Source organism: Populus euphratica, unplaced genomic scaffold, assembly GCF_000495115.2.
Source record: "Populus euphratica unplaced genomic scaffold, PopEup_1.0 scaffold280.1, whole genome shotgun sequence".
In the NCBI taxonomy this organism is placed as follows: domain Eukaryota; kingdom Viridiplantae; phylum Streptophyta; class Magnoliopsida; order Malpighiales; family Salicaceae; genus Populus; species Populus euphratica.
This window is the reverse complement of record NW_011499979.1, coordinates 136179-157988: the sequence shown is the minus strand read 5'-3', so window position 1 is coordinate 157988 and position 21810 is coordinate 136179. Positions and strand designations below refer to the sequence as shown.

Here is a 21810-nt window from a genome sequence, read left to right as displayed (position 1 = left end):
TTAGAATTTTATCTAGTATAAATACTTTTTGTATAGACTCTTTTTTTAAATAAATATCAATATTATTGCTATTTTTGTGTGGCTAAGTGATTCCTATAATAAGTTTTTGATTAAATTTATGAATTTTTTTGAAGAATTTAAGTTATACCTAAAAGTATTGTGTCTCGCTGTGATATTAATTTTTATTTTTATTTTTAGATGGTTTTGAAAAAAAATTAAAATTAATATTTTTTCTATTTGTCATTAACATATAAATAATTAAACTGAATTAATTAATATAATTTTAATTATATTGTTAACAACTATTCAAAAGAATAGAATATTATTTCAATAATTTGCTTGTAATAACTTATCATTCTCTTTTTAATATTGTACATAGCTTTAATCATCTGATTTTTTTGGATTTATTTTCTATATCTATTAATAAAAAAATTAGTGTAAATAATAATAGAAAATTAAAGTCCATGCATGAGAATAAATGGCTGGGAAACTTGAGGGTTTGGTTATAATTCCTTAAATGATGAATGCAAGAATGTAAGGCTCCCTTGTTGTCACAAAACTAATAAACACCATTCAGGTCTTCTCTCTGAGAACCAGTGTATGGAAAATAAACAACCAATCTGCTGGTTTCATGCCTGGTGATGAATCCCAGCCAACAGTTCACCTTGATGGTGGCCTTTACTGGCAAGAATGGCGATTTAAAGATAAAAGATGAGAAGTTGGTTGCCTCGATTCTGCGTTTTGATCTGGCAACAGTGATATTCAGTGAGATATTCAGGTGATTGAGAAGAGAAGCAGATGGCTGTTCACTTGGAAAACACGTGTGATAATTTTTAAATTAAGAGTTTTTTGTAATGATGTTTTAAAAATAAATTTTATATATATATATATATATATAATGGAGTATTAAATCATCATTTTAAAAAAATGAAATTGACTTTCAAAATCGAAACTTAACTACTAATGCGGCCATCTATGCTCAAAAGTAAAGGAAAAAAAAAGATTTTTTTTTTTTTTTTTTGAAGTTTCGCGGTTATAACCCCCAATTTTTCTATCTCCCATTATCGCGAGAGAGAAAAAACCAACTTCTTCGTCTTCGTAGCCGCTTGATCGATCGATTTCTGCTCTTCTTCTTCTTCCTCTCTTCATAGCCAGTGAAGGATTTCATTACGATGAACTTACAATTAAATCGGTCAGTTGTTTAAATTTCACTCTTTCGTTTACTTAAGTTCACCCTTTTCTTCTTCGCGAATTTCGTGAAATTGAGAATCGCTGCGTTGAATTCTTTCGTTCCTTTTGTATTTGTTTTTTTAAGGTAATTGAAGAAGTGAGTGATGGCTCCGTCGAGAAAAAGAAGTGTAAATAAGCGGTATTCAAACATTGATGAAGGCTCACCTAACAAAAATGCTGCAGAAATTGCTAATAAAAGCAAGCCGCGGGTGATTTTTTGCTTCTTTTTTTTATTTTATTTTGTAGACGATTTAAATTATTATGATGATGTTTGTTGGTGGATTATTATCTTATCTTTGATTTGATTAAGTGATGTTATAAGTTAAGGTACTTGATTTGAATCAGTGACCAGATAGTGATTTCTTCTCTCTCTCTCTCTTAAAAAAAAATTATGTGCAGAAGAGGAAGTTATCTAAAATGCTGGGGCCACAATGGGGTAAGGAAGAGCTAGAGCAGTTCTATAAGGCGTATCGGAAACATGGGAAAGATTGGGAGAAGGTTAGTTAGTGCATACCAGCGCCTGCTTGCCGACTTTGTTTGCTTTTCAGTTATGGTGGCATGTTCATTTTACTAGATATAGTTTGCAAGGGGTAAATGGGCCTATATCGTATGAAAAGTAAAGTTTTGTGGGAGAAAGTGATCTGACATAATGCATTTGGAATCAAGCCTATTGTTGACATTGATCATTGCATCATTACCTTACCATGTTCTTATTTTCTTTCCCCCGTTTGTTTCCCCACATTGGGGCTGATAGGTAGCTGCTGTGGTGCGGAACCGATCTGTGGGAATGGTAGAAGCCCTTTACACTATGAATAAGGTAAGTGTTGAATTCAATATCCAACAAATATTTGATCTTGATTTGAAAACCTTCTAGATTTTTTACTGCATGAAATTTGCTTGATCACTTCCGTCTTGGTACATTGAAGTGATATTTTTACCATCTTCATGACAGTGATTTTTGTCTTGTTACTGTGTGACTCTCGTTTGTTGAAGTTGGTAATAGATATGTGCTGTCTTTTCAGGCTTACTTATCTCTTCCAAAGGGCTTTGCTTCTGGTGCTGGACTAATTGCAATGATGACAGATCACTACTCTAATCTGGTAAGGTTGGGAAGGTTTGTAGAATTCCATATGTATCTTAATTCTGGAGTGCGCTTTTGAAATGGTTACCACATTATTCTATCCTAAGTTCTGGGAGAGCAAATTGGTGATTGGAAGCCATTCTAGCTTCTTGCCATCCATGAGCATTATAACACAACAGTGATTCTGCTCCTTCCCTATCTGTTTCTTTAAATGTGCTGATTCTTTTCACTGGTCAATCACTTGGCTAAAATAAATTAGAACCCCTAGTTAAATGAGGCAAACTATTGATGGATAGATAATAAATGTAAAATAATAATTGAATAGAGGTCGAGGCATTTATTTGTTAATGCATATACATACAAATATTGAAATTCTTTATTTAGTCTCATTTATATGATTACATATAATAAGGATGCTTTTAAGTTTGTTTTTTGGATATTGGTGATTGTCTCTTTGTTTAAATTCATTGATATGTATAGTGTGACAATGAGGTAAATTTCTTTCTACATGTGCTATTTTTATCTATTATGATTTAGACTCTCATGCTTATGGACAGGGAGAGAGTGACAGTGAGCTAGAAAGCAATGGGGGCACAGGACCCTCTCAAAAGCCTCAGAAGCGGGCTCGGGTAACCAAAGGATCAGAGGCACCGCCAGTTCTAGATCTTTTACAGTCCCAGCCAGCTGCATCAAATTATGGCTGCTTATCATTGTTAAAGAAAAGACGCTCTGGTAGAAAGATCTCCCCCCTAGACTCCCTGTCTTTGTGTGCTTGCATGGATATAGTAGCTTACTACATATGTATATACTGCTCTTTCTTTTCTTTTAATGGGTAGTGCTTATGACATTGTATCATCGTTTTTCCATGCTTGAAGTTGATGGCAATTTTATGTGTTCCTTTTCTTCGCACTTTGGCTTGTTCTTTTGTATGCTTGCTCATAAACTGCTTCTCCTTGAGACACATACACGTGCAACACACGTGCAATGTGAAAAGGATTCCATTATGACTGTGTTATTTAAAGTTCATTTTGTCCACTTATTTGGATTTCTTTTAGGAAGCAAGCCTTGGGCTGTTGGGAAAAGGACTCCTCGTGTACCTGTTACATATTCCCATGATAAAGATAATGAGAAGTATGTTTCACCAATTTGGCAAGGTATGAAAGTAAAGGCTGATGCTGTTGATGATGATGTTGCTCATGAGATAGCGTTGGCCTTGACTGAGGCTTCACAACGAGGTGGGTCTCCCCAAGTTTCCCAAACTCCTAAGAGAAAAACAAAGACACCCTCACCTGCTCAGCATGATGAACAAATGGTATTTCATTTATTTGGTGGCTTCTATTATTTTTTCTGATTGCTATAGAATTTGTTAATTAATTGATTGTGGTATTCAGCATGCTGAATCAGAGATGATGAGTGCCAAGCTTCGTGGCAGTGAAATGGATGAGTTGGGTTGTGAATTAAGCTTAGGCAGCACGGATGCTTACGGTGGAGATTATGCAAGAGATAGAATCTTTTGGAAGGGAAGGAGATACCATGGAAGGAGGTCACTAGAAGTAGAAGAAAATTTAGACAATCATTTGGATGATGTAAGAGAAGCCTGCAGTGGGACAGAGGAAGGGCAGAAACTGGAAGCTGTTGAAGAAAAAATTGAAATGGAGGTTGTGTATTCAAAACTTGTGCGGTCCTCCAAGGGTTCAAGAAAGAGAAGCAAGAAGGTTCTGTTTGGAGAAGGTATGGTTGTGATTTTAACTAACCCAAGTTCCCCTGTCTGCTATCTGTTCTTCTTTCACTCTGATATCTAGGAAAGCTTTAATTTCCTTGAAAATGCCCATTCTGACATTTTTTAATCTTTCCTTTCTTTGGAATATCTCATAATTGTGCAGTTTAGCTGTTTATTTATTAACTTCCATTAACATCAGCTGTATGCTTTTTTGTAGTCTTCATTTGGTTGAGCAGATAGAAGCTGTATTATTATCTGGAAGATGTTAATCTGCAATAACATGTCATTGTACATGATTACTTTTTTCGAAGATTGTGTAAAACCTTACTCTCTATATTCTGGAAGCTACTGGAAATGGAACTAAGAAGAAAATTTCTCCTTTTGGCTGTAACATTATATGGGTTCAAGCCAGAGATGATGCCAAAGAAAGAAAGAAAATAGAAAATATATCATTTTGTGCTCTCTCATATGGCAAGCAATCCGGTGTCTTAAGATAATGAATATCAAGGCATCTGGTCTCAAATCATGCATGCTTTAAGAAACTGATCATCATCTGCTTAATTATAATTCTATTCAATCACAGATTCTGGTTTACTTTAGCGGATATCTGCATGAGAGCGTAATTGTTTCTAACTATAACTGTCTTTGACCAACCAAGTTTTTCATCAATTACTACAAAAATGAAATAAAAAATTAAGCCTCGTCGCATCCTCCCACTGCAGAAAAATAGGGGAAAAAAATAAATCTCAGGCTTTAATTGCTTTTCTATAGAAGTCAATGAGATGTTCTGCACGTGCATCCTTTTCATATTTCCTCGTTATGTGTATAATATCCAGTCTTATTGGATATGATTTTGACTTAATGGGACCATTATTATTTTCCTGAGTATTCTAGCAAATGCATCAATTTTTTAAGCTAAACTGCTATGTTTGGCATGTTATTTCCAGGGTGTACTGGGAGATACTTAATATTTATTTGGGAATGCGAAACTGAATCAAAATGACCTTTATGATAATACCATTAAATCCGTTTCCTATAAAACGTTTCACCCTTATGCATATAATCAATGGCATCTTAACGAGGAAATGCAAATTTGGAACACTTAAATACTGAGTGGTGCCAAATGTTCAGAATAATAGGAAAACTTGAAGGAATCATATACATTAAACAGTTATAATCCTTGCAAAGAGTTATATAAAAGAAATTTAGTGGGTGGGGGGGCATGGTCACCCTGTCTCTGTTCTAGGCCATTGCTTAAGTTCATGATGATCTATTTTTCTTTATTTCTCTACTTTGATCGAGCTTCAATGTTGACCTACTACCCTCCTTCCTGTTGAATCATGCTATATCTGGCTTCATTTTTCTTGAATTCTCTGTGTAGTTGAAGACACCGACTTTGATGCCTTAGAAGCACTTGCTGATTTGTCCTTGAGGTTGCCAGAAACACCTGTTGACACTGGTAAGATACACATGTTTTGCATAAGATATTTAAGTTTCTTCATGTGAAGTCTGACTGAAACAGATGCTCCCTGTTCTTGCTAGGCTGCCCCTTTTATTTTCATTTTTTTTCTTTTAAGGTGCATATTCTTTACTACAAGTGAAACTTGGATGTAGTTTGAAGTTAGTTTGATGTTGCTACATGCAAATATTACATACTGACATATTGTAGCTAGCTAATACTATTTTGTTGAAGTTACTTTGAACAAGGACAAGGAATTTAATTGGATGATGTATCCCTATTGTTGAGTTACACTTGTAATGGTCCAGAATGATATCAGTTTTCAGATTGCTTGGAAAATTTATGGGTTTGTGATATTTTAGTATAAGCCCAAAGCAATAGTCACAACACTCTGGCAAACAACACTGATTTACCATCCAAGAGATCAGGGTAATTTACCGGTTTACTCATGCATTATCTACCCATATAGATCTTTAATATATGCTTAGAAGCTTGTATGCTAATACAGCAGCTAATTTCACAATCTGAATAAAAATGTTCGCCATTGATTTCTACATTTTTATTCAAATTTACAAATGCTTCTTCAGGTGTTCCTTTTTATGCTTTGTGATGTTGTCTTCATCAAAAGCAAACCGACCAATCTTCAGACACAACTTTGTGGTGATTTTGACAATGCTTTTTCACGTAGCTAGTTATCATGCATTTCCTTCTTTGTTTCTTCCTTGCTGGCATTAGTAAATGCAAGGTAGGCAACAATACAAGCATGATTCTCTTGATCACTGATAAAAATTTTATGCATTAAAAATCAACTATTCAAACCTGCCAATGGCAAAAGTTGTTAATGATTTTGCAATCTCTTCAGTAAGATGCTTCTCCGCTTGCATTCATGCGGGGCTCTCATGTAGTAACTCATTTGGCTCCGCATGAATGTGAGAGAGGGATCATTATATTACATGTAATGAACAATATCTCCCAGACTGTTTTAACGTGAAAACAAATATTCTTACAATTCTCAAGCTCTTTGAAATCTTTTTTTATTTTCCTTGTTGAATGGTTAAGTGCACAGGATTACATTCTATGTTCTATCTCTGTTTTTGATGAATTTCTAATCCAACCTTTTGTTATCATGTGTCAGGGCTGTCTGCTTCTGTTGAGGAAGAAAAGACCGGGATCGTTGTCAAGTCTAAGCTGAAAGGGAATCGTTCTTCTCCTGGTGTAAAACCTATCTCCTTCAAGAACACTAAACATGGAAAAGTATTCACCCATAAAGTTACTTCTATTCCAGAAGCAAAGGAAGCACCCTATCAGATCAGTCCTGTAATGCGGAAAAGAAGACAAAAGCCCTCGCCATCTAAAGTAAGGATCTTTGTAACCATAGCTGATGCTATTTTTCATGCCTTTTACTTTACTTGCTAGATTTTTGTACTCCATGAGTTTACCAATCTGCAAGTTGCTTACAACTTGCAGATTTCAGAAAATGCAAAGCATGCTGATTCTCGTCTGGGTGAATCTCAAAAGGTTGAGGTGTGTCATTCTTTTCCATTCTAATCAGCAACTGCTATGAGTTATTTCAATGCTTCATGCTATGGATTACAATCTTTTGGATAATAACATTATGCATCTGGCACCCTGACATAATGTTCTTGTGACAAATTCAACCCATTTATAGAGATGTGTATTTTGCAATTTATGAATCTGGAACCTGCATTCAGTTCTGAAGTTTTATCATGACTTGTATTATTATAGTTGTACTGTAATTATTTGGATTAATCTTAAATTAGGGACCTTACTTCTGCTAGGTCCTACCCAAACTATTTGTGGAACAAGGAGAGCACTAATAATTGCATTTTACGCACTTATCTTCCTACTTGCTTACCTATATTTATTTGTAGGAGGAAATCCATTAGATAGATAATCATCACTTTTTCAAAAAAATATTATGTTAGTGGTTGTCAATAATTAATTTTCTGTCTGTCACCTGGGCTCTTATTTTTTGCAATTGATAATTGGAAAACTGGATACTGGTTCTTGGTTATTTATGGCTCCCTATAGTTATCATTATATTCAAGTTGTATCTCACAGCATCATATGTTTATAATGCATCTTGTAGGGACCTTTTAATTTTCAAGTGTGGTCCTTTTCGTTTCTTTTAATTTCTTTCTTTCTTCCCTTTTTTGTCCTGCTGTGTGTAAGTACTGATTTTGGATTACAAATATCATTTGATGCACCATATAGTGAAGATAAAATTAAGGTTCTCAAACCTTAAGGTTACAGACCTAACTATAGAGAATTCTCTAGTATTTTTATTAAATCCAAATAATAGTATGAATCTCCATAAAATAAACTAGAAATTCTTATTTATATTAGTCCTAAAATCCTTTATAGAAATATTAGTCTTAAAACTTTATAGAAAAAAATTCCTAATTAAAACTTGCCTAATTAATAGAATTCATCTAGCATTAAGATTTTTAAATAGTAAAATACCAATTAAATTAAAATTTCTAAGTTAAGCGGGAAATAAATGATTAAAACCCAAAATTAATTAGAAAAATAAAATAGAAAAAAAAACTTAGGCTTCATATCAAATGCTTTTGGGTTTCTTTGTGGACTTCTTTTTAGGCTTGGCCTTGTCAATCTGATCTATAAACTCTTGAGATAATTGTTTTACATCAATTTCCTCCACTTAAGAAAAACACGTCCTCAAGTTAAGTTTAGTATCTTGTGCATACCATATTTCTTCATCTTCAGCTTATTATAGGTGCCTATTGAAAACCTGTCCTTGCACAAGAAAATCATGACCATGTCTCCCCTTTGAAACAATTTAATTCATTTATGTTTGTCTAATGTGTGCTTATTTCTGGAAGCTAATTCTTCCAGTTTCCTCATGACTTCTTGATCCACAGCTTGTACCTGTTTAGTTGGTGACTTGCTAAACCTAACAACTTTGGACAGTGAATGTAGATCAAGTACATAATTTGGAGGCTTCATGTACACAATCTGAAATTGTGTCTTCCTAGTAGCACTATGCTTGGAATTGTTGTAAGCAAACTATGCACGAGTCAATGCAACGTCCTACTTTTTATGCTTGTCTCCACAAACACTATGAATCAGATTGCCTAAAGTTCTACTCAGAGACTCTGTTTGGCTATTAGTTTGTGGATGAGTAGTACAACTAAACTTTAAAGAGGAATTAAACATCTTCCACAAAGGTAATCATAAGTGACTAAGGAACCTAATATATCTATCAGACATGATGGATTTTGGAACACCATGCAACCTCACTATTTGAAGTAGTGTATAGCGAAGAAAAAACTAGGGTTTTCAAGCCCTAAGATTGCATGCCAAACTGTAAAGAAAACTAAAGAAAATTCTCTAGTATTCTATTGAATATGAATAATAGTCTTTTTTCTCCAACAAAAAAACTAGACATTCTTGTTTATATTAGTCCTATCCTAAATCCATTATAGAAAAGGATTTCTAATTCAAACTTACCTAATTAATAGAATCCATCTAGCATTAGGATTCTTCAATAGTAAAATATTAAGATTAAAAGTTCTAAGCTAAGTAGAAAACAAATAATTAAAATCCAAAATTAACTAGAAAAATAATTAAAACATGAAAACAATAACTTCAGGCTTGACCTGGTTAATTTGGTCCATAAACTCTTGGGATAATTATTCTATGTTAGTCTCCCTTAATTGAGAAAAACTTGTCCTCGAGTTATCAGTTAGAAATCAAACCTTTCCACTCCAAATAAACAACTACTTTGAACATAATATTGTAGCTAACTTATTCACGAAGTAGCATATTTTTAACATGTGAATTTTAAATTTAATTTCTGGTGCGTGTATAACAAAGAAAAATCAATATATGATGTTATACTCTGTTTCTATGAATTCCACTTGTAGTTCATTCCTACATTTTTCTTTCAATCAATATCTGATGTTATACTTTGTTTCTATGGATTCTACTTGTAGTTCATTCCTACAGTTTTCTACTTCAAACTTGAGTTCATCATCATTTATGTCCTCCAATATTGTGACCGTTGTATTTTAAAGAACACTAAAATAATATTCCATAATATCTACAGAAGACTTGTCATAAATTATTAAATTATTAAGTCCTTCATTCATGTCCTTGTTTGCAAGATCTTCACCATCATATAAATCCTCTCCATCAGGTTCATCAGGTTTGAATTGAACATCTTTTATTGAAAGGTTCTTGTTCATACTGACATTCAATCACATTGATCGATTTTTTTCTCTTGGGTTGTGGTTGTTTGTCTTGATCTGACAAGGTCTCATGACCAACATTAAGTACATTTTCACCAACACATTTTACATATACAAGTGATCACCAAGGTGGAATTTCAGAAATAGATCCAAGGTAAGGTTAGGACTTAGTTATACTAACCACGGGGATTTGAGTGAACTGGTCCAATGACAAGTTGGTTGCGGGCTTCATACTCGATGTGTGCCTCTCTTCTTTCCTAGTTCATGTTAGTGCACAACCCTAGTGTCTTAAGTGTGGTTATAAGGTCATTAAATCTAGCAATGATGTTGCCAAACCTAGTTTGCATTCGCCCTTTAAAGTTGTTATCGCTACTGAATAATGATCTAGCTAATCCCAAACAACCTGCATCCCCTGATCACTATCACAAGAATGGTTGCCACCAACTGCTCCATGATTCTTTTCATGGTTCACCATCGATTTGGATGTTGACTAGCTCTGATACCACCTGACGCAGCGCATAACGAAGATAAAACTAGGGTTTTCAAACTCTATGGTTACATACTGAACTGTAGAAAAATTTAGAGAAAACTCTTTGGTATTTATTAAATATGAATAATAGTCTTTTTTTTTTCCATAAAATAAATTGGATATCCTTATTTATATTAGTTCTAAAATCCTTTATAGGAAAAGATTTTTCATTAAAACTTACCTAATTAATCAAATCCATCTAGCACTAGGATTTTTAAATAGTAAAATTCTAATTAAATTAAAAGTTCGAAGCTAAGTAGAAAAGAAATAATTAAAATCCTAAATTAACTAGAGAAATAATTAAAATGGGAAAATAGTAACTTCAGGCTTGACCTCGTCAATTTGGTCCATAAACTCGTGGGATAATTGTTTTACATCACCATCTGTTGAAAAAATAGCCTAGCCACATTGATCGTATTCGTAGTCTTTTTGCAAAGTATAAAGTGTGTCATCTTTGAATATCTGTCTGTAACATCAAAAACATAATTCATTTCTTATTGAGTTCATGGAAGACTTAGCACGAAATCCACGGAAATATTTTCCTAGATATGTTCAGGATAGGTAAAGGCATGTATAAACTAATGTTTTGTGATTTTCCTTTAGTTATTTGACTAGTAAAATGGCATTGAATAATTTTTTTTTGCATCACACTTGAGTTGAGGCTGGTAATACTAATACTCCAAAGCTATTATTTTTTTGTCTCTTCTTTAATGACCTTTTAATCCGCCACCATGCAAGTCTTGAATCAATTTCTTGCTTAGGTATTTGCAATAAATACACAATCGATTACCTTTCATTAAGTAACCATTATGTGTATGGAAATATCCATAAGCTTGATCATTAGAACACTTCTCTCATTCTTCTAAAAATCAGCATCTTCAGCTTAGAACTCCTTTAGACATTCAAAACCCAAAATATCGCTATGAAAAGTGATTAGTCAAGCAACTCGACTACTCAATGCATCAATTACTTTGTTTTAAACTTTGGCTTTGTGCATTAGACTAAAACTAACTTTTAAAGGAATATAATCCACCTGGCCATCATATCTGTTCTGATTTTCTTCTGAATATTCAGAGATTTCAGAGCTTCATGACTTAAATATAAGATAAAATCTCTATTGATTGAATAACGCTCCCAAATTTTCAAAGTCCTTACCACAACATAAAGTTTTTTATTCATTTAACTTTTCACTGAAAAAGGCTATAAGACAATTCTCCTGGGAAAGAACTTTGCCAATACCCACTCCACAAGTATCACATTCAACCTCAAACAACTTGTCAAAGTGGGGTAAAGCAAGCACTAGAGCATTGTATAGCTTCTTCTTTATCAAGGCAAAACTTTGTTCTTCTTCCTCACCCCACTTTAATTTCCCTTCTTTAAACATTTAGTGATCGGTGCCACAATATTACTGAAATTCTTAATAAATCTCCTATAAAAAGTAGTCAAGCTATGAAAACTCTGCACATCACTAACTTTCTTGGGCATGGGCCAATCATGAAGTTCCCTCCATCACTTTCTCCTCATAAACCTCAACTCCATCAGTTTCTTCTTGAAAACCCAAGAATAACAACTTTCTGGTCATGAGGCTACACTTCTTCAGATTCATATACAAGTTGTTTTTCAACACTGCCTCTAGAACACTCAAGTGCATAATATGGTATGCTGCATTATGACTAAACACAAGGATATCATCAAAATAAACCATAACAAATTTATTTACGAAAGATCATAAAACCTTATTCATTAGCTATATGAATGTGTTCGGTGCATTTATTAACCCAAATGGTATGCCACTCATACAACTCATCCTTTATCTTGAAAGCTGTTTTCCACTCATCCCTTAGTCGAATCCGAATTTGATGGTTACCAACTTCTCAAGTCAATCTTTGAGAAGACTGTTGCACCACACAACTGATCCACACAAATGATCTAGCATGTCATTCAATTGTGGAATTGAAAACTTGTATCCCACAATGATTTTGTTGATGGCATGACTGTCAACAGATAAACGCCAACTACCATCATTCTTTGATGTTAGTAAAACAAGGATAGCACATGGACTTAAGCTCTCTTGAATTAGCCATTTTCTTCAACAACTCTTTTATTTCTCCCCTTCTTTTAGGCTTATTTTGCAATGAGGCAAATTTAAAAGACTAGCCCTTGATATCAAGTCAATCTAGGGTTAGATATCGCGCATAGGAGGTAACTTACTTGGTAGCTCATTTGGAATAATTTCCTAAAACTCCTGTAATAGAGACTTAATAGCTTCAGGTACCGCTATTGGCTTTTCAGTTTCTTCGGACAACATGGACTTCACAATTAAAGCATGCACCTCTTCATCTTCTTTAAATCTCTTTTAATTTCTAACAAATATTGGGTGATAGTAAGGAATGCTTTTTCTCTAGCCTTTCGAGCTTTTGGTTGGGAATTCCCTTTTAGAGGCATCAAAATAAAATTAACATTGTCCTTAGCAAACCTATAGATGTTTTCTCACCCCCCATGCCATGTATTTACTTCATATTGTCATAGCCTACCAAACAACAAGTTACGAGAATTTATGTAAATTACATCATAATAAACTTCATCCCTATACTTACCTATGAAAAAAGGACTTTTAATCTTTCAATTTTTGTTACTTTTGGTGCCTCTTTAATCCAACCTATTGTTTAAGGTTTAGGATGTTTCTCAATATTCAAACCTAATTTAACTACAGTTTCTTTACCAATAATATTCTCGCAGCATATTAGCAATAAGGAAAAACATTTGTTGGTTTACTGTGCACCTGGTATGAAAAAGCTTGTGATGTCATGTTTCATCAACTTTTGTTGTCAGTAATAATCATCTCACCATATACATCTGACTAACATCATCCTCACACTTTCACCATCAAGATCACAACATTCCTTTGGATACAATTTTTTACGTTTTTTACACTTTTCATCCTCGTGTTCAACCACAACATTCCTTTGGATACAATTTTTTACATTTTCTACACTTTTCATACTCGTGTTCAAACATGTTCACAAGCCTCCTTTAAGAAGATACAATGGATCTATGCCTTTCCAGATTGTATCTATTACACTTTATTGAAGGTGGCTTGGCATGAGGATTATCTCTCTTCAGGTTATCCTTGTCCAAAATTGCTTGGGGCCTATTGTTACCATAGTCAGAGCTAATAGTAGCTTGCTTGGATGGACTGATTGTCAATGGAAGTTTACTCTTCTCAGCAGGTGTAAATCAAGGCTCTATAGTAGGAGCCTTAATTTGATGATCAAATCTCCTATTGGTTCTATCCTATATCAACATCTTTGCCCTTAAAAGCCATATTTCGTGCATCAATAACATTTAGCAGCGTTGAAAGTTTGATTTTATCTCTAATGGCAGGTTTCAATCCTTTTACTTATCTGGCAATCCGTTGCCTAATTTAAAAATTTCGTTGCATATTCATGCATAGTTTAGGAACTTTGGGAGCACCTCTGATACTTATGGAACAGAAGTTGATAATAATCAAGGGGCAAAAATCTACCTCTCAACAATTGCTTCATCCACTCCTAAGTTTCAATAGGTCTTTAACCTTCTCGCCTCCAATAGCCTATCCCACCAAAGTAAGGCCATATGCTTCTATTTAAACCCAACAGTTTTTATCATTTCTCGAATATGAAATTCACTTATACTCATAAAAGCAATTATACTTAGCTAAACAATCAAGTAACTCCTAAATCACCACAAAAAAATTATACGGTTGTCTTGATAATACCTATTATTTCTAGTAACCTTACCTCGAATCTTCATCAGATGAATATCCATATTCATATTGGCCATAAGGATTTGCACAAACTGATTTAGAGATAGGTTGGTTGTAGTGTCATCCCTGACGTGTGCCTTTTTTCTTCCTTAGTTCTTGTTTGCATGTAACCATATTGCCTCAAGCCTAATTGTAAGGTCATCAAATCTGGTGTTGATGTCACCAAATCGCTACTAAATGACAATCTAACCGATCCCAAATAGCCTTCATCCCTTAATCACCGTCACAAAGATGGTTGTGCTCCACAATTCTCTTATCGGTTTGTCATTGATCTGAATGTTGACCCACTTTGATTTTATCTGATGTAGCGTATAGTAAAGATAAAATTAGGGTTCTCAAGCCTTATGGTGGTTACAAATGTAACTGTAGAGAAATCTAGAGAAAATTGTCTGGTATTTTTATTAAATTTGAATCATAATCGAAATCTCCATAAAATAAACTATACATTTCTATTTATATTAGTCCTAAAATCCTTTATAAAAAATGATTTTTAATTAAATTTTATCTAATTAATAGAATCCCTCTAGCATTAGGATTACTATATAGTAAAATATTGATTCAATTAAAATTCCTATGTTAATAGGAAACAAATAATTGAAATCCAAAATTAACTAGAAAAATAATTAAAATAGAAAAACAATAACTTTAGGCATCATATTAGATGCTTTTGGGTTTCTTTGCATAACTTTTTTCCGGCTTGAACTTGTCAATCTAGTCTATAAACTCTTAGGATAATTTTTCTACATCATCGTTCATCCATAGTGTTGATCCTCTGTTATATTAGTCTGCATTTTGATTGTGTTGGTAACTTTTATCTGCCCAGTGTCACTTAAGTTCACTATCAATGTGCTTTCTACATAGAAACTTTTTATTTCTAGGACCTATTAAATGATGTTATTCTTATATCTCTGTGATTGGTTGTAGGTTACAAAAGATGATGATAACTTTGTGAGTAAAGGAAAATGCTTGCAGGATGCCCCATACCTAAAAGAAGGGAAATTGATGAAACCTGCAGAACGTACTTCTTCTAGTAATAATCATGGAAGGGAATTGAATGATTCTGCTCCAACTACTACACGGGTTTTATCATCCAACCAATTCAACTTGCCTACTAAAGTGAGGAGTAGCCGTAAGCTAAACACTCCAAAGCTCTTGATCGAGAGAGATTCGAAGTCTTCAGAGAATATTGTAAATAGCCAATCTAATACTGTCATTCCTTCATTCCAGGACAGAGTTCCTGGTCTTAAGGTTAGATATGTGCTAATTATTTACAAATCCATGAGTTAACTTCCCGAATATCTAGTTATCTTTTTCATATGTATATTTCATAATTGCAGGGAAAGCTTTCTAATTGCCTTTCCCGGTATCTAGTCCGAAGATGGTGTGTTTTTGAATGGTTCAATAGTGCAATAGATTATCCATGGTTTGCTAAAAGGGAATTTGTTGAATACCTGGAGCATGTTGGATTGGCTCATATCCCAAGACTAACTCGTGTTGAATGGGGTGTCATTCGGAGGTGTGTGGCTTCCAATTTTATCTTGCATGTGTGTTTGATGCTATCTTTGACATATCCTTGAAGTCTTAGCTAGAGAATTTGATTTGAATTATCTCATCAATGCAGTTCCCTTGGTAAACCACGGAGATTTTCAGAGCAATTTTTAAAGGAAGAGAAAGAGAAGCTTTACCAATATCGAGAATCTGTTAGAGAACACTATGCAGAACTTCGTGCTGGAACTAGGGATGGACTACCAACTGATTTAGCCCGACCTTTATCAGTTGGTCAACGCATTCTTGCTCTTCATCCAAGGACAAGTGAGATTCATGATGGAAGTATATTAACTGTTGATCATAGTCGCTGCTGTGTTCAGTTTGACCGACCTGAACTAGGGGTTGAATTTGTCATGGTAAGTTATTTGTCTTTATTGAGCTGTTTTATGAGAATAAGACATTTTCATTTAATGACTGGCTTTCAGTATGCTCGTGCTTTATAGTTTGTTGAATTGCACCTGCTTAACTAAATTGTGGTAAGTTTGTCTTGCAGTTACGGTGAATATGATCTAAATATAAGTAACTAGCAGTGATAGTTCACAAACTAAGGGTATTGGATCTGTTTTTCTTACCAAAGTTATAAGTTTTCTTTTTTATCTTACAATTCACGAACTAGGAAACTAATTGCAGAATACAGAAAAATTAGGCAAGGCAAATGAACTCTAAAACTTTTTTCTTCCACTGTCTTATTCTGCAAGGAGATAGCTTACCATCAGCAGTGAACAGCACCGATGCATTTAAGTTTTAATACACTTCTACACAACTGCCTATTATACTTGAAACATCACCTTCACATGTCAGTGACTTGGATACCTGAATATCAAGCTGGTTATGTGTATTCTGGATGCTTACAATTGTTCCAGTATACTTTTCCAACATATGAAGTGAGTTTACTTTCCACTTCTGTCTCAAGGAAAAATAGATTGTGACTTTAGGACATGCTGCAAATATCTTTTATGCCCTCCGTTCACTTTGTTTTGCATTCAAGAGCCAAAAGTCCAATCTATCTTATTTCAGCTCTTCAATCAGTATATTTATCGTGTTTCAAGTCTTCCTTTTTACTGCAGGATGTCCATTGCATGCCTTTGAATCCACTGGAAAACATGCCTGCATCTATGATTGGGCACAATATTGCTTTGAATAGATACATTAAGAACTTAAATGAGCTCAAAATCAATGTGCAACCAGCAGAGAAGATGGAAGAATTCAAATTTTCAGCATGTGTGAACCTGGAGGGTGCCAGTGCTCTTCCACATACTTCCCCATTGACTTATCCTTGTAGTGATTTATTACAGCAGCCAAAGGTGCGCAGTCCTTGGAATTTAAATTCAGCCATATGCTTATCACATTTGATCAGTTTTGAAGTCTTCCTAAATGTTAGATGTGCTAAGCAATTACAATCTGTTTTCTGCTGAAAAATGGAGGATCATTTTGCATTTAAACTGCAGTGTGGTTTTATTTCTGAGTACTTGCCTAAGAGTACTTTGGTGTGGGGTCATGTTGTTGATGGTTATATTCACGTAGTAACTTATGCTTTGGGGTTTAAATGTTTAACCAAGCCTCATATGTATGTTCTTAAGAGTTTTCATGTCAGATGCTAAAACACATTTACAATCTAGTATGGCACTTTGTAGGGATATTTTATGTTTCAACTAGTTTAATGACCCAAGCTCTGAGAGTACAATTTAATGAGATTCAAGAACATTGCCTAATCTTTTTTTGGTAATGGATGAACTAAACAGTATCCATTGAATTTTTAATTGGATCGTCCTTATTGAAGTTCTGCTATATCAACTCGTGAATAACTCCACAGCCTTATGGTTGCATTGATGTTGCCAAGTATTTCTTATGGTTGCATTGATATTGCTAATTATATCACTATTCATTTATCTAAGAATAATTGTCTTTACCAGGGGGGTTTGTTAGGTTCTAACACACAAGTCAATATTGGAGGTGAAACTGTTGGTGCCCAGCCTTCTTTTTGTGCACAGATCCAAGCTAAGGAAGCTGATATCTATGCTCTTTCTGAATTAACTAGAGCTCTTGACAAAAAGGTTGTATTTCATATTGCTAATTACGCCTAAACTGTTTATGTTTTCACTTTGATATGTTTCACTAGTTTACTCAATCAAGGATTGATGCATCACCTGTGATGATCTCTTTACATTTATGGGCTCTCGATTTCATATTTAGTGTTATATACCATTATTTGCATAACCACACTTTTCATGTACTTTGAGTACTATTTAAATTGGCTTTGCATCAGTTAATCATTAATGCATAAAGTTTATTATTTATGTTTCACATGGTATTTGCTCTTTTCACTTGTATAGAAAACCTTTTGAATGATTCTGATGACAATGGTGTTTGAAAAAAAAGCTGATGGATATTTAAATGTGCAGGAGGCTGTCGTGTCTGAGTTGAAGCACATGAATGATGAGGTGATGGAAAGCCAAAAACGTGGAGATTACTCTCTCAAGGATTCGGAAGTTTTTAAAAAGCACTATGCTGCTGTACTCCTACAGTTAAATGAGGTCAATGAGCTGGTATGAGCTATACATGGACAATTTTTAGATCCAATTCCTTTCCTTTATCATGCAAGCACCAATTGCTTGTCTTTCTTCATGCAGGTTTCTTCTGCTCTCCTTTGCTTGAGGGAACGTAACACATACCAAGGGAACAACCCTCATCTGTTGTTGAAGCCTGTAGCCAATATAGATGAGCCAGCATGCCATAGCAGCTGCTTCAATTCTTCTATGGATGATACTCAAGAATCTGGATCTCATGCGGTGGAAATTGTTGAAAGTTCAAGAACGAAAGCCCAGACAATGGTTGATGCAGCCATGCAGGTATGAGAAACAATTCTCCTGCATCTGTCAGCAAATTTTGCTATTTTAGAGACCAATATTAATCTTCCACCAATTTTATTTCTCTTTGTAAGTGTACTATATAGTTAGAGCTCTATGCTCATATGTTGTCTGGAAGAAAAGTAGGGCTGTTAGCATGTCTTTGATGGTGAGCCTTGCACTGTACTCAACTGTTCATACTGCATCTTTTATCTATTTCAGGCAATGTCATCCTTGAAGAAGGAAGGAAGCGGCATTGATAGTATTGAAGACGCTATAGATTTTGTAAATAATAAGCTTTCAGCAGATGATTTAAGTGTGCCAGCCATCAGATCTTCTATCCCTGCAATTTCAACTCAAGGTACTCTGGCTTCTCAGGATCAATTAAGTTCCTGTGCAGTAAATCCAGAGGCAATTAACGATGCACCTGATGCAAAGTTTAACAATTTGTCCACCCAAAATGAAGTACAAGTCCCTACAGAGCTTATTTCACACTGTGTAGCTACTTTACTAATGATTCAGGCAAGTATTAGGATATTTAATGTACTTTCCTTTTCTCCTACAAAAATAGTATGTCTCATTGATTGCTGTTGAGAACAATCCCTAATCGTATTGAGCAAACAAATTGCAGAGATGTACAGAAAGACAATTTCCGCCGAGTGACGTCGCTGTGGTACTGGATTCTGCAGTTACAAGTTTGAAGCCATGTTGTTCAACAAACCTTCCCATTTATGCAGAGATACAGAAATGCATGGGCATTATTAGGAATCAGATATTAGCACTGATACCTACGTAGCTCAAAGTCATTTCCTTTTTTTTCTTTTCTTTTACAATATCTGAGTAAAATCTATGATAATCAGAAGTGTTTTGCCCTCCATCATTTCTTTATCCCTTTTTCCTATTTCAAACAGAAATCAAATACATGTGCTGGAGAACCGGGTGGTTCTACGCCCGCTGTAAGCTCAATAGTCCTGTCCTGTTGTCATTACATAATGTTTTTTTTTTTTTTTTGATTTATGGGGGTGTCCGGGTCAGCTTGTACGTATTATGACTAATCCTATAGTTCATTGAACACTTTGCAAATCTAGTAGGCATGTAAGATACCGCGGGGATGATAAACGTGTATATAAGAACTCAAACTCAGGAGCAGTGGAAGGAGACAAGCTCCTTCCACTGTTAGGCCAAGACCCTTAATGCTTATTAAATGATTTTTTTTTTTTTAGATTAACGTGGGTGTCCGAGTCAGCTTGTGCGCACCGCGACTAATCTTACGGGCCCTAAAGTTAACGACCATGTAAGCCTTTAGTGGCTAAAATATCAGAAAACAAAAAAACCAACCTGAGACCACAGAGGGAGCATACCTTTTAGTCCCAAGTCTTTACCATTTGATCACCACCTAGATGGTTTATTAAATGATGTTTCTTGATTTTATGGGTTAATGCTTACTTGAACTATTCACTGGCATAATCAAGATGCTCGACAATATAATTCAAAATGGAAAAAGAATAAAAGAAAAAGATAAAAAAAAGGGATAATAACCTTGTTTAAATAATATTTTTACCGGTCTTGATCTGGATTAATATAGTAAATTTATAAAATAATATATTAAAAAATATGTAGATTTTATTTGATATATAAATTAATAATATTTATATATATTAAAATTGTATATATCCATGATTGAAGGTCGTCTTCGTAAGATATAACTTCAATAATTCCTTTTAAATCGTATTGAAGCTCATTTCTAACTTTTCTTGGTGTAGTAAGAAGCTATGGTGTGGTGTTCTTATATTGGTGAGGTTCTTGTATTGCAAAAGAAAATAATGTAACGTGATTGTTGCTTAGGGAGCTTTTTTATTTTATTTTTTTGTACTATCATCTTCAACTTTATTTGTTTATCATTTAATAACTTTAAAGTCACCTTGATTTTTCTTTAGTAGCTCAAAAGATACTTAATTTTTAATTTTAAAAAAATTTAATTTTTGAAAAAAATACATAGAATAATGATAATTTGTAATCAATAATTAGATAATGTTCATATAATCACAATATACATAATATGTTTATTTTTTTGAGAAAAATTAACGAATGCCTTGATAGTTTTTTTATTAATAAGGTATAAATTAATAAATTATTGATTTATTGATTAAGTAATATTGTGATCAATTAATAAACTTTCATGCTCCTAAGAAAAATAGTTGAATAATATAAGGCATGTTATTTAACAGTTTATGGTAATGAATATTTTAGTCATGATGATAAAAAAAAAGCTAATGTACTTTTAAAATATGATTGCCCATTTTTATTAGGTTTCTTCAATTTCTTTGTTATAAATTAAATGGATAATTTATACGCATGTACTTTGTAAAATTAGGTATTGAAATTAACTAATTTAACAATTTTTAGTGAAGCCATTACATTTAATTAATATGAACATAAAAATTTTAACAAAATTTTAAAAAGTAAAAAATTTGTTGTTTTAGTATTAAAACAATAATAACATCTACGAGATGTGAATTAGGTATTTCAATAATACTAACAAATATTGCAATTGAATCAATTATACACAATTAACCAATAATTAACCAATAATGTAATGTAATTAAAATACTGAAAGTAAAGAATATAGGAATGAAAATGGAAAACTCGATTTTTAATGTGGTTCAACAAGCTTACATTTACATGTCAAACGCTAAATTAATTTTCAATATTGTATTCTTTACTAATCAAAGCCTAATATTACAATGTTCTTAATGAATTCTCATCAATATCTTTTTCACCACTTGAAAAAAATACTCTCTTTAAAATTCTTCACCTTAGAGATAATGACATAGAGTTTTTCACTTAAATTTTTGAAGGATTATAAATGTTTGAAATGTAACAACACTTTCATAAAAAGTAAATAATACAATTGAAAATTCTAATATATCTCACAAGATAGCATTTAATGGATTGGAAAGTGTTCATGTGTTATAAGAATGAGAATGTATACTCTTGTACAAGATTATAAAGGTTTTAATACACAAATATGAGTAAAATTAGAGATTAATGATTTTGAAGTGTTTTTGCTTTTAAGATGGCTTGTATATGATATATAGTTTGATTCTTTGTGTATATGTGTGTGTGTAATAGTTTTGACAGATAAAATGGTTGACTAGTTTGTTTATATTGGTCAAGACGATTAATCAACTAGTTCCTGTAGATTTCTAAGTGTTCATCCTTAATAAACAAGTGATTGACTGGTTCACTTGGTATAACTAAATAGTTGATTGGTTCATGCAAAATACTAATTTTGATAATTTTAAACTTGGTAAAACTTGAACCGATTAATCTAGATTTTATCATATCATGTATCAATCA

The 21810-nt window shown here is 33.5% G+C and overlaps 1 protein-coding gene across 3 annotated transcripts; it reads left to right on the top strand.

Annotated features, from left to right (window-relative positions):
- The first annotated feature begins 518 nt into the window (after nucleotides 1–518).
- Nucleotides 519–19425, top strand: LOC105139667 (protein ALWAYS EARLY 3-like). Of its 3 annotated transcripts, XM_011046200.1 has the most exons (20): nucleotides 519–1192; nucleotides 1316–1439; nucleotides 1630–1728; nucleotides 1985–2047; nucleotides 2253–2330; nucleotides 2869–3043; nucleotides 3367–3623; nucleotides 3703–4042; nucleotides 5413–5490; nucleotides 6626–6846; nucleotides 6958–7014; nucleotides 14981–15304; nucleotides 15394–15572; nucleotides 15678–15960; nucleotides 16672–16908; nucleotides 17518–17658; nucleotides 18007–18150; nucleotides 18235–18453; nucleotides 18673–18972; nucleotides 19082–19425. In XM_011046200.1, exons 2-20 carry the CDS (start codon nucleotides 1335–1337, stop codon nucleotides 19244–19246), a joined length of 3465 nt encoding a protein of 1154 aa, XP_011044502.1. In that variant the 5' UTR covers nucleotides 519–1192; nucleotides 1316–1334; the 3' UTR covers nucleotides 19247–19425. The 3 variants fall into 3 exon arrangements, with proteins under 3 accessions (XP_011044502.1, XP_011044503.1, XP_011044504.1); XM_011046201.1 differs by lacking the exon at nucleotides 6958–7014; XM_011046202.1 differs by lacking the exons at nucleotides 519–1192; nucleotides 1316–1439; nucleotides 1630–1728; ... (1 more) ...; nucleotides 2253–2330; nucleotides 2869–3043 and having other exon boundaries at nucleotides 3050–3623.
- The last annotated feature ends 2385 nt before the right edge of the window (nucleotides 19426–21810 follow it).

Excerpts from the sequence above, each read along its gene's own strand:
- LOC105139667 (XM_011046200.1), top strand. The coding sequence starts at position 1,335 with ATGGCTCCGTCGAGAAAAAGAAGTGTAAATAAGCGGTATTCAAACATT. Across the intron at positions 2,331-2,868 it reads CAGATCACTACTCTAATCTG|GGAGAGAGTGACAGTGAGCT; the intron begins GTAAGGTTGGGA and ends GCTTATGGACAG. Across the intron at positions 16,909-17,517 it reads ATTTATTACAGCAGCCAAAG|GGGGGTTTGTTAGGTTCTAA; the intron begins GTGCGCAGTCCT and ends TGTCTTTACCAG.